The 13,781-nt window shown below is 35.3% G+C and overlaps 1 protein-coding gene across 3 annotated transcripts in view; it reads left to right on the top strand.

Moving 5' to 3' along the window:
* Nucleotides 1–13,781, top strand: part of SPATA17 (spermatogenesis associated 17) — a 91,525-nt gene that overhangs the window by 66,639 nt on the left and 11,105 nt on the right. For 2 of the 3 annotated variants that reach the window (XM_027739505.2, XM_027739504.2), the window contains one exon: nt 2,052–2,193. The exons of the other annotated variant lie outside the window; for it this stretch is intronic. In XM_027739505.2, the coding sequence (XP_027595306.1) occupies nt 2,052–2,193 (142 nt within the window). The remainder of the gene's footprint in view (nt 1–2,051; nt 2,194–13,781) is intronic. 3 annotated transcript variants of the gene reach the window in all.

Genomic DNA, 13,781 nt, shown 5'->3' with positions numbered 1-13,781 from the left:
GGAAAACTATAATAATTTACTTCTACTTTCCTCAAATTTTTTTTACCATTTTGTGTGTAAATTTTACAGACATGGTTTTCATATTAAATTATGAATGCTATGGCTCAACTAAATTCTATGCATATATGGGCAAATCCCTAAACTGCAAGCCTTGTCTTCTCAGCTATCCAATCCCCTGAGAAAGCCAATTTTCTTTCATGTCTGAACAAAAGAAAAATGTACTATTAAAATGCAATTCAGAAGTGATAAAAACTGCAAGTGGAGCAGCCGGCTCACAGCACCTTCAATGTATTCTCTGGGACACTGGGGCCACATTAATTTTTGTGTGTGTGTGATGTCCATCCCATGTGCAAATTAGCATTACAAGTACCGTAATCTGTCTTATGTGAGGGTGTCATTTCCCATGGGTATACACATGCTACTGTAGCTTTGTATTATTTAAAAGTCTGCTAACTCAGTGTTTTCCTTTCACTAACTTTACATGATATTTGTTTGTGGCACTTGATAGAATAAATTGATACACCTGATAAAATTCTAAATAGTTTCTTTTTATGAACTACAAAGAAAGAAATGTAATTTAGGAAAACACTCTAACAGTTGCTGATGAATCAATTAGTCACAATAAATAATTTTCTGAATCTGTATCAACTGAGAGACAAAGAAAGTTATTTTAATCCACATTTTTATCAAGAACTTGGTTGACTCCCTGACTCTTATAGGGACTCTGGATTCTGAAAAACTTTTGGCTGGGGAAACTTTCAGCTGAAAAACTACACCTGTTGTCATGGCAGTTAAAGTGATATTTTAAACTTCTGAAGCATATATTTCCAATTTCACTATATAATATTTTTTCCTGCACTTCTAGAATAAAAAATGCATGTTGTTTTTTCAGAACACCAGCAATTATAAGCTCAATTCACAATTTTACTTTATAGTAAAATTTACTTTTTCGCTCTTGTGACTCTTGCAAACTAAAATAGATGTCACTAAGACATCTTTGGAGGGTGTCTTGCAGATCTTGCAGATACTTTATATATAAGACATTTTTCAGTTTCCTTCATGCAGTTTGCTCTGGAACCTACCCAGAAAACTTGTAGTTGTCCATGACACTTAGGGACATCCATCTGAAAACCACTTCCAGCAGGTAGCTGGAGCTTCACTGTTCACTGGTACCGTATAAGCAGGGAGTCCATCATCAGTATGACCAAAGATGAAAGAACCCAACTCTGAACGACTGCTGATTATGACATAATTATAACTTAAGAGTAAAGTACACAATTTGAGAATTCTTGGCTTGGTGGTCTGCCAATATCTGACAGACAATGTGAAAGTTTCTGTTCTGCTAAATGAGAGAATTCTGCTAAATTTTAAATTCTAATTTAGAATTGCTAGATTTTGGTAAATATGGTTTATTTATCTTTGGTTAACAGATGTCAAAAGATGCATACCTGGTTTAAGGTACAGGGAGGATTCTTTATGGTGCAAGTCTGCCTTGGTTTATTCTTATACTGGCATGCTTGAAATATTTATGTCCTGAGGGAATGATCGGGTTGTGTGTTGGGAGCCTATATGACTTGCCATGTGGATGCAAAGTTCTCCAAAAGTGATATCCATCCTTGTGCGTGGTGAGTGCTTGCCACTGACAGCTGGCACAGACTGCACTGCCTGCTAAGGTTTGAGGGATCAAGATGCAGATCCCAGCAGATTGAACCCTGATCGTTCCTCACATCACACCAATTGTTAGTGCAGATACAGACAAAGTAATAATCTAGTAACGCAAGTGAACCAAGTTAGATCTTTGTACAGAAAGTCATCATTTTATCCTATTGAAACTCTATATCTCTTTGCTCCAAATAGAACTTGAAAGAAACCGCAGGAGAAATTGCAGTAATCCTCTCACAATACCAAGGGGAAACATTAAGAAGGTAGTGAAAAATAGCAGGAACGTGTCTGCACGTCACCTCTTGCAGCGTTGTTATCCATTATTTACATCCATCCTGTGACATCTAGAGAAGAGCATAACTGATTTTTAAAATATTCTTGAATTTCAGATTCCTGCCATTTTCTTCATATCATAAAAATGAGAATGAGAAGTATGAGCCATCACTTTGTAAGTCAGGCAAATATGTCCGAGAAGCTTATGGAACCAAACATTTCAGAGAAGTATATCCTAATAAGTGGATAGCGGACAAGGTAAGTCACTGCAAAAATCAAAGAATTATTTACTTTTTTAGATGGCTATTTTATTAGAACTAGGTGAATTTGAGTCTGATCCAGAGATCACAGAATCCGATGGGATTCTTTCTAACATGTTATAAAATCACATAGAGCTGATGTGATGAGATGTCAGATTTCCTTGACTCTCTGGTAAGTTCAGTTTGAGGAACTTTAACACCTGTTCTACCTACAAGATCAGGATTTAAGTGCCTGATTAAGTACAGCTTCAGTTATGTACGTTTCACTAAGTTCTATTTGTATTGCCTTTTATGATTTAAGAGAGATTGTATGTTTACTGTTGGACATCAAGATAAAGCTTCAGGAAATGATGGAAAAGCCGGACTAAAACAACAAAGTATTTTACTGCTTACATTCTTTGAAAAAAATCTTGAAACTAGTGAATAGCTGTTTTTCTCTTAGGATCATCTCATTAAGTTGCTTGCTTTGTCAGGAGCATCTCATATATTTCTGGTTTTGTAGTGCTGCAAGAGGTAATTTTTCTCAGAACATGTTCTAACGTGACTTTGTGTAGTGTTTTGCATTGTGCTTATTTGCATTAGGTATCATAATCACATTAAAATTTCCAAGTACAAGAAAGATAATGGACTTTGTGGCTTGGTGCTGCACTCTCTGCCAAGATAGTTAAGGGGACTGCAGCATCTTTTGTAGGAGGAGAGACTGAGACAGCTGGAACTCTTCAGTCTGGAAAGAGAAGGCTCAGAGGAGATCTTATTAAAATGTATAAACATCTGATAGGAGGGAAAGAAGAAGAGGGAGCCCAGCTTCTTTCAGACTAAGTAGTGTCCAGTGACAGGATAAGAGGCAATGGACAGAAGTGAAGTACATGAAATTCCAGCTGAACACAAGAAAACACTTCTTAAAATTTTTTTTTTATTTTTCTGTGGGCATGACAGAGCACTGGCACAGGTTGCCCAAAGAGGTTGAAGAATCTCTATTCTTCGACATATCCACAGTCCTAGGCAACCTGCTTTAGCTCACTAGGGGGGCTGTAGGAGGATGATCTCAAGAGATCTCTTCCAATGTTTACAATTCTGGGATTTTGTAAGATATGATTACGTATTTCCCTGGGAGTAGCTTAGCCCCAGCAAATTCCAAGGAATCTTATTTTCAGAAGGAATATTTTTTATAAAGAATTATTTCTCTAAATTTGAAGCTTTAAAAATGAACTTAGAGTAAAATTTTGGTATTTTAACATGCATTAATTATACCTCATTGCACATAGAGGTCAATGTTCAAACAAAAGATCTGAATTTGTCTTTCAAAAGGAATGAGTGGAAGATATGACTGGCTGAAGTCCTACAGCATAAGTGTGATATATAAAAAGGACCTAAATGTCTTATTGCTGGTACTCCTCTTGTCCTGTAAAGACTTCCTTTTCTAGTCCTTAGCAGTTCTTGATCAGGCTCAGATGATGATATAAAAGAAAGTAAAGATATTTATACTGTGTATCATGTGACACATATATAAATTATGAAAGAACTAGACTCACTTTACTTGTGATCTTGGATAGATATCAACCTAAATCTCTGGAGGTGAATAGCTGTATACATTAACCCAACATGACATACAGCCTTCCAACCCCAATTCTAAATCAATATGAAGCTTCCATTAGGAGCCGCTTACCCAAACAGAGAGATAAGAGGAGAAAAGAGCTATTTATGACCTACCTGCTGCTTTAATGGGTCATTATTATCAGGGAAAAAAACAAAAAGAAAACCAAAAATTCCACCTCCTCACTGCAATTTAATGGAAAAAGACCTATAGGCAGGTGTGAGGTCATACTTTCATAACTGTTAAATTTGATAGAACTCTGTTGCTTTTTTATTTCTAAACTATATGAAAACTTTGAATATATCAGTGGTATGAACAAAAGTATCCTGTTCTAATGAATCACAAGGCTAAAGGGCATGTAACAAAATATTAGAAAAAAACAGATTTTTTGCTTAACACTTTGCTTAACACAAAGGAGAGTTCCATTTGCTGAATGGAACCCTCCTTTCAGTTTCCCATGAGGTGATATTTTGTGGATGCAATTTCTGTTACAGCCTGTGTAGCTGATAACCCTGCCATGATCTGTATTCAGCTTCTGACAGTCTTGTGCTAGACCAGGTTCCCTTATTATTGCTGTTAAGACTGTGTAAGTTCTTCCAAAGAGTCAGTTCAGTGGTAGTGGATCAGTGACCCCTCTGAGCTGCTGAGGTATTATTTGGTGTTAGCTGATATTAGGTGGCTTTTTAAAAAATTACATATAAAACAGCCCTGTGTATGTTCATGAGCACATCCTAGCTGTGTTTTCCTGAGGTTTTCATGTGTTTGAGTATGCATTTTAATTCAAGTCACAAAAAGATTAGTATGTAAATTATATAATTACTTTAGAAGCAAAATGAACAACAATGAAAAATATTGCCTTGTTATATTTCCTCTGGAAAATTAAAGGGTATTAGCACAGACTTTCTCTAAACATAATAATTACCATATCTATGTGAAGAAAAGTTAATAGTTCTTTTTTTTCATCTAGTTATAATCTGAAAATTTTTATCTCATTCTGTTTACATTTCAAAGAAGTTTGAGTTAAGGGGAAAACTGTTCTATTCTAATTCTTCATTATAAATAAACAAGAAATGGAAATACCTCTAATGAAACTGAATCTAGTTAGTTTACTCAGTAAATCACTGTAAAAAATAAAATTGGTTGCATATTTTAGGTTTTACATTGTATATCTAAATACATGGAAATGCCTTTGATAGAATTTATGTCAGATGTTTCAATAAAAAATTTACCAATCATTATGAATTTAAACTACAATGATAGGTTCCAATGTAGCTGGGCAGTCAAGGATTGAAATACACTAACTATAATCTTTCGGTTGTCAAAACACTCACATATGTTCATATTTACTGAAGCAGAAATGGTAGCTTACAGTCTTTAATCAGTATTGGAATTAGTTTGCATATGCATTTTAGAAAACTGACTTTAATGACAGCATTTAATGTTTTCTTATTTATAAAGTTCAGGAAGTGATATTTTAAGGTGTTCCATTCTGATAGATTCTTCCCTCTGATGCCTTATTATAGGTGAATTACAGTACAACTGAATCACTGTTTCATTATTTGCACAGGCATTTTGGCCCTAAACAGGATTTTATTATCTACAAAGCATAAAAATACCCAGGACTGCAAAGAATTAATTTAGAGAACCTAAGCATATTGCACAGAACATAAAGTTGACCTTTACCGTCTACAGCTCTTGGAATGGAGTGGGATGTGGAACACATCATAGATTTAATGTGGCACAACGCTGTCTGCAGAAACTTGGGTGGGACTGTGACTGCCTGCCCATTGCATCCGATGATTGAATCTGCTGTCACCAGCATCCTGATAATAATGAACATTCAGCTTAACGACCGTGATTATGATTATCATAATTGATGTGCAAGTGCAGTGTGTGGGGATCATTACAGCTGAACTGTACAGCAGAGAAACATGCCTTAGTTATGGATAATTTTACCTTTATGCATTGATTGGGATAAAATACGCCTTTCAAATTCAACAGGCCAACTTGATAAAATTTTAAGATTTCTACATCTATGGATTGATGTTTACGAGCTTCCTGCAAAACAACCTCCTGGCTGTTTGTTTTGAATTGTTTCATTCCATTAATAACAGGAAATAGTTAAATAATTAGACATCGTTGAGTGGAAATCACTTACAGAGTACTGCCAGTGTTAATCAAATATCAACTTCAATATTTCTGATTGTCATGGTCTTGCCTAGGTTAGGAAAAATAGCCCTTGTAATTCACCACCAACACAATTCTACTTTTGGTGGAGCAGTCGAAATAGGGCTGTGGTCAACAGTACTGACATTTTCACACTGCACTGTGTAGAGCAGGCAATAGTTGTTCCATATATAAATTATATCACTTCCATTTTTGTCACCAAAGGCAGAGAATTACAGGCTCAAATTCAGCCAGTGTAGATAAAGGTGCAATCAAGAGCTTCAGTCAATTTTGTTGAACAGTGATTACCCTCAACTGCGATTACATGAAGTTGCAGAAGTATTTAATTAAACCATGACATATATAACAGATAAACACAAGTGTATTTTAAACCAGAGTTTATATAAAGAATATTACAACATAAGTATAATGAAAAGTATAGAGTTTCATTGGTTTACACTAGGTGTAAATTTGGCTCTTTGTCCAAGACCTGACAGATTTTCAGTCTGGGATAATAGAGAAAACAGATGATAGAAAAAAATCCTTGTAGAGGGGGAAAGTGATTCTTTCTGTTTGAAAATTAGTTTAATCTCCTTTAGGACCACAACATATAACAGTCATGTATCTAGTGGATGATGTCATTGTGCGAGGGAATTTTTGATACACTATTCATGCTTTTCCATCCCTGACTGTATTGAAATTTATTTAAATTTTGCCACAACTCAGTTTTTTCTAACCCTCCAGTGATTGGACTTGAGAATAAAAATAATGTATGTGTGAAGTTTTAAATTCTTTCTTGCTCAGCCTGTGCTTGTTTTCATTTTAATTACAAAAAAAAGATTATCCAAGAACATTTTCTAAGACAGTGTGATATTGGCTAATGAATGTGCATCTGTACTATCAGCTTTATTACCTTTTAAAACTTTAAAGGCCATATTTACTAATATGCTTTGTGACAGAACTAAGTTACTGACGTACAATAGAAGAGCTAGCACGTATTGTGAATATCAGAGACTTAGTTCCCCAATCCAACCTCAATGTGTTTTCCTAGGCACTGCAGAGCTTACATAATGTGGCAGCCAGAAGGGAATTATTAGATGAGCTGTATGAGTTTGCTTGTTACAGTACCGGTTTCCTCATGAGCCATGTCATGGATAATAAGGATTGTTGCCAAGTGTGTTGCACTCCAGCAATCCCTGGCCAATGACATGGCTCCTGTATGGTTATTACTGCTGGCATGACTTGATGTATCTACTCAGATGCTCCAAATGGACCCTTAGTTTGAGTTATCAACTATCTGTTTCCCAGAAGAGGCTTCTTTCTGTCACTTTTCTTCCTATCCTGAGTCCTGCATCAAACCGAGTAATTTAAATCCAAAGATCTGGTCCTACAACAATGCATCCTATACTATTCATGAAAATTCTGTCTATTGTACCCTGTAGCATATATTTTCTGCTCTCAGAACAACCATCGTGAGCCATAACGCTGATGCATTTTCACGTGAAAATCAACTTGAATAATTCCCTGCGTCCATATAGGATGATTCCCACAGCAGCATTACTCCAGATATGGGAGCTCCTTTGAGCTCAGGTGTTTGGCTACCAGGGTAGGTAGTACAAAAAAAGAGCAGTGTTGCCCAATTTAATATCACAGTCCAGCTTAATAAGCAGATGGTAACAAAACTGGGGTTTGAAACATCTTAAAGTCACTTTTGAAACTACTACTTCTCATTTTTTTTCTTTTTTTTTTTTTTTTTTTTTTTTTTTTTTTGCAAGTGTCAGAATGTACTTTTGAGAAGGAAAGGTATTACAAAAGGCAGGAGTATGTCATGTCCAACAGTGGGAACACCAGATATTACCTCTCATTCATAGGACTAGAATGAAATATCTGTTATAAGATTCACCCATTCAGTCTTCCGGGAAAGCAAATGACAATTTCAACTTTTGACAGTTGACATAACGATCTTTCCAGATCCCTTATGACTGTGTCATATTTACAGAAATACACTTTGTTATGATGATCACTTTCAGTGCTCCCACTGGAAAGGTGTAGATTGTTTCCTTTGAGAAAATCCTTAAAGTCAACACTGTTGGGTTGCCTTTAAAAAATGCTATGCTTGATATATGATTATTAACGATTATTAACTATCAGCAAGCTTTCAAATTATTTTCTTATTTGTAGAAAGATGGTAATGCTGTGGAGGAAATTAAAACATGCAAAATGTATCCTTGGCTAATGTTTAACTAAATGCAGAAAAGAATCTGTGGATTACTGGAAGGCTGAAATCACTTTCTCGTGGAGGTTACTGAGGAGTTACAGGGTCTGATTTTGAAGGAATGCTACAAAGTAATGACTGAGAAGAGTCAAACCATTCAGTTATTTGCATAAGAAGAGATACTGTCACCACTCATCTAATCAAATCCATTCTAGTGGTTATTTGTAAGGGTTTGTCGGCAACTAGTTGAATATTTTATAAAACCTGATTTTCAGTTCTGTAATTTCTCAGAGGGAAAATGCAGTCCCTTGATGATGATCCAAGGCTTTGAAGAATAAATTGATTCGTAAGAGAAAATTAGATGGTACTTATTATACTGTCTAACTAGCAATCCGGTGTCATTTGTCTGTTGGATGATAAATGTCTTGCTTCGCCTACCTTCCTCATTTAATAATGTAGCTTGTATGTTAGTGGTGTAAAAGAAAATCTTGATTTTTTAGTAAGAGTTAACTTTAAGCAATATTTCTTTTAGGGAGATGTATGTATGTTTAAGCTTTCTAAATAATTCCCATTGTACATATTGCTTAAACATTTTAAATCTTCTTATTTAATCAGAAACACTTTAGAAATAGAGTATCTTGACCAATTCCTTCAGTACGTGCTTAGAGTACATTACAGTAACTTGTGGCAGAGCTTTTATGGAAAAAAAAATGAGTTAATCTAAACAGGAAAGATTGAAGTTACACCTAATTGTTTATATTGTGTTTAGCTTTTGACTATTTGGGTATGATTTGTTGGAATTCAGAATCCTCACACTAAAATGGGAAATGCTTGGCCTTGCCTTTTCATGTCAGTTTTGGATAGGCTGTTCGGTATTCTTGGAATTGAGTAGATTTTTTTATATGTATGTCAAACATAATGTATTTCAACTCAATTCAATTTGCCACAATATTGAATTAAAAAGGCTATGTTTTGAAGTCACTTAAAATTCTTTATGAAACTTATCTGCAAAAGCAGGCTACTTATTATTTGATAACACTCACCGAGACCTTGTTTGTGGTTGTTAAATAGAGTTAAAATTAAAGTATCGGAAAGCTTTTCACAATCCTCTAAGAATTACATGGTCCATACAACTGTTGAAAACTGCAGGTATGAGTGCTGATCCTCAGCACTTAGCATAATTGAGATATATCCATGGAGCTAGGCTAATTTGCATCAGGTAAGGATCTGCCTTGTAATGAATATAATCAATATGTAAATACATGCTATTTAGAAAGAATGTTCTGGGAAAAATAGTGTTACCTATTTTCACAGAAAAATAGACTTTTTTAACCTCATCTTTAGATGCACATTGCTGTTGAGTTTACAATATTGAAGTCTAAGATCAGAGACAAATATTCTGATGGCTTTCTTGCAACAGATACACTTAGATCTACAGACTGTTGCATCTTGAAATGATGTGTGAATTACAGGTTTTGTTACACTGACTAATTATGATGTATAATTCAACTGCTATTAATATCTATAGTTGTTCTGGATGAATTCTAAGAGATTATACCAGGTATGTGCCCAAGCTGAAAGAAAGGATGCAAGTTTTTTTTTGTTTTGATGATCTCTCCAGAGAGTAAAAGTAGATTATTCTCAGAGCAGTAGGACTTCAGTGCAGAAAAATGGATTTTAGAGTAATCTACATTCCTTGAATAGGAAAAATCACAGCAAAAGCTTTGTGCACTCATGTTGGAGTGAATGAGACATCACAGTATATAGTACAGACTTCTTGTTGTCTTAATGGTTTGACGTAAGTATCTACTGGTTCTTTCTTCAAAATTTGTATTATGAATCAAGTCTGAACTTGTTTGCCCCATTTTAAATAGTAGTATGATTCTCACTTTGGAATACACTTCCGTGTTTATTCATTTAATGTAATGAAGAGCTGCTTTCAACATGCCCTTTACAAACTCAGGTTAAAAGGATGTTCCATCACGATAAACTATATTATTTCTTCTCTTACAGGTTTTGCTGATCTCAGCATAATATATGTAGGGAAACTGAAAGGGGTTTTTTTATGAGTAGGTGTGTTACCATGTGTTAATGCTCTAGAATGGAAGTTATGGAATTATTCAGAAATAACCTTTGCACTTCAAATTTAGACTTCACTTCCATATAATAATTTTACGAGCTTTGAGTTAATGTATAGAAGTAATCACACCTCAAGTAGAGGGGATATGTTATGAAGACTGTGATACACGCAATATCTGTTTCAGAACTGTAATGGTTTTGTTTTTCATGAGACTATTTGAGTAGAAATTTATATTTTGACTGTGATAATAGGAACTAATAATATTCCCAACTAGTAACTGTGAGATGTTAGGATCTCTCACCTGTAGTTCTATGAAGGAATGGCAGCATAAGGGGTAAGTGCTTATCATCAGCAACCAAATACTCTGCTCCTTTGAAATATAACTTATTAGGTATGAGAGCCTCAAACTTAGGGGGAAAAAAAGAAAAAGAGAAACAATAAAAACATTGCATATTAACAGAGTTTGTACACTAATGCAAAGCTGCTTGATTGAGCAGTGTAGTGTCAACCATGTCTTTCTTCTAATGCTAAAAGTAATGCACATAGACAGAGTGACAATCAGAGTACAGCCTCCCATCAGCTGTAATTAATCTTTTGGTTAACAGAGACTAGAAAAGCTTCTCATCAGCCTCTTCTGAAGTCTGAGGCACCCTGTTTTTTGATGTTTGCATTCTGAGTAAAATTGTCCCCACCAGTTCTAACAAATTGAAACACCAGGCTAATTATGGCAGCTAATGAAGTGTGTGGAATGGTCACAGCTTGTCGTGAAACTGTTCCTTCAGCTCAGATTAGAGTTTCATCAATCACTTTTTTAAACTGATCCAGAATTGCTTCTGCCCAGTGCTTGGCATTTTTAATGCTGTTTCTGTAATTGGTTTTTTCCCCAAAGCTTAGGCTATTTTTTGAAATATTACATTCTCAGGACAGGACTTACAAACTCCAGTTTATAAAAAAACATTTCATTATCGCCTCTATCAGCTGATCAAGTGCTAGAAAGCTAATAAAAGAAGCAGAAATATAAAATTTGATATATTGCTTTTAATCCAGCTAAAGGTAGCAATAAAGCATATACACATATATGTATATGAATCATTATTACTGTGGGCTGGATGTACACTGCAATCTCATGAGACATGGTTTGTGGGCTGGATAGTTCAAATCCCACTGAAGGACCTAAATGAAATGAATGACTTCGTCTTAGCTTATTTCCTAGTGGATTGTGGCCTTCCATATATCACTCAAAGAGTTTGGCATGATTTGTAGTTTTTGCAGATGCCCAAGCCTTTGGCAGAAGGAAGACCAAAATGTCTTGCTATTTAAAGAATTTCCACACTTTAGTTCAAATCCAAAGTCCTGAAAGAAGTATGGGAAACTTTACAGTATAACTTATATTGCTACTACACTGTCAATGAATAAATTAGCATATAAAATGTTGTAAAAATTCCCAGTTCCTCTTCATTTATAAGATATAATCATATTCAGCTATACATTGAAAGTTCTGTATAGATATTAAAGGCATAGATGTTAAAGTCTAAAGCTAAATTCTTTCCTCAACATGGACAACAGAGTGTAGAATTTACTTTGGAAGTTATCCAGCTGAAAAATTAAATAAACTTTTGCTTATGCACTAGCGTAGAATATCTTTGCACAAGGTCTTACAGTTAGTATACATAGCATGTATTCATATCAGAACCAATACAGCATGGGTTTAGTTTTTGAATTGTTCAACAATCTATTTTTAAAATTTGTGCTAATACGTGTAACCCATTTCATTTTTCTGGACACTGTTGAATCTGAGATAATGTTTGGCTTTAAATATAAACTGTTCCTCTTCCTAAAGCTTCTGATCAGCAGCAGTTTGTCAGAACTAGCTTCATGCCAATGCCAAAACAAATCCGTGGCACCTGAGTGAATAATTCCTGTAGCTGATGCTATTCCTGAACTGTATCAAAGAACTGGTGGATTTACATGGGAGAAAAAGTGCCATTGAAAACATGTCACACAGCAAAGATATGTTATCACATACGAATAAATACAGACAGAAAGTATTAACCTATAAGCTTTTTTTCCAGTTTTATTGATTAATGAGAGCATTTGGAAACACTGGATAGGAGAGGAGCAGTTTCTCTAGTGTTAGCTGACCTGCCAAGTAAGCTACCTGCAAAATGATAAAATATTCCTGTTTGATCATTTTAATCTCTTCTGAAGGTAGCTTATATTTCTGAAAGAGGAAAGCTGTTTTTCTCTTCAGCTTTCATCAGTGCTAGGGCACATTGCCAACTCATGTTTAGCCAGTTACCCATCAGGACCACCAGGTCCTCTTTTGCAGAGCTGCAACTCAGCCTGTCAGCCTTCAGCCTGCTTTGTTTCTGGGGTTAGTCTGTGCCAGGTGCATTTGTCCATACTGTATTTTGTAAGGTTCTGTCCAGCTGTTCCTCTAGCCTGTCTGCATCACTCTGAATGATAGCCCTCAACTGTATTGATGGTACCCGTAATTTGGTGTAATCCATGAACTTGATGAGAGTGCATTCCATCTCCACCTCCAGGTCACTGATGAAGATATTAAGATAGGTCCCAAGACAGCACCTGAGGAAATACATTTGTACGCAGGTTCCAGTTAAGAGTACAAACCGTTCATTGCTACCCTTTGAACTTGATACTACAGACAATTATTACATCTATTAGTCTGCACATCTAGACTATAATTTACCAACTCGGTTAAAAGGATTCTCTGGGAGATTGAAAGCCATGCTAAAGCTCAGCCAGACAGTATCATCCACTGTTCTCCTTTTATCTGCATATCTGGTCATTTCATCGCAGAAAGCAATCAGGTTTGGAAACATCATCCAGAACAGTGTGAAAGCAGATGAAATCTAACTGGAGTGCTGTTTTTGCTGCATATCAGAAGCCAAATACAGTGCATCAATGTGCCTTTTTTTTGTTAATTAATTTTGTTAATTGTTAATTGATTACAACTTTTTTTTTCCCTTTAAAAAGACATAACTGAAACCGGTAAGATAAAAAATATTTTCAGTTGAATATTTCAACTCAGAAGTTTTCCTCCTTAACTCTTGGTGACATGATTTTGGCAAGTTAGAGAGAGTTGCAACTTGATCTTGGCAGGTTAAACATTTTCTGTCTTTAGTCTAGCAGGTTAAAAGTGGTTCTGAGTTTGTCTTGGCAGTCAGCACTTGGCACTGGCTTATTTTCAGCTGGAAAGAGAATGTGGTGGTTGAACAGATTAGACAATGAAAGAAGCAGCTTATAAATGACATAAGTCAAGATGCTTATTAGAAGGTGCAGTACTTTCTAATACAAGTCTTGTTACTAGCAGAGTGTGTGTTGGTTTAAAATGGTAAATGGTAAAGTGGTAAAAATATGTCCATTACTATTTTCATTAGATGCTTTTTAAGACTGTATTTTTCTGTACACAGGAATGTAGTGTTAGGCATACCTCCACCTCAGATTTAATAACTTCACAAAAGGGTTATATATTTCTCATCAGAGTGTTTTCATTCTTGACAACGTTAT

Source organism: Pipra filicauda, unplaced genomic scaffold, assembly GCF_003945595.2.
Source record: "Pipra filicauda isolate LSUMZ 115617 unplaced genomic scaffold, ASM394559v2 scaffold147_size4022426_pilon, whole genome shotgun sequence".
NCBI lineage: Eukaryota > Metazoa > Chordata > Aves > Passeriformes > Pipridae > Pipra > Pipra filicauda.
The sequence above is the reverse complement of the archived record's forward strand: the minus strand, read 5'-3'. Positions and strand labels throughout refer to the sequence as shown.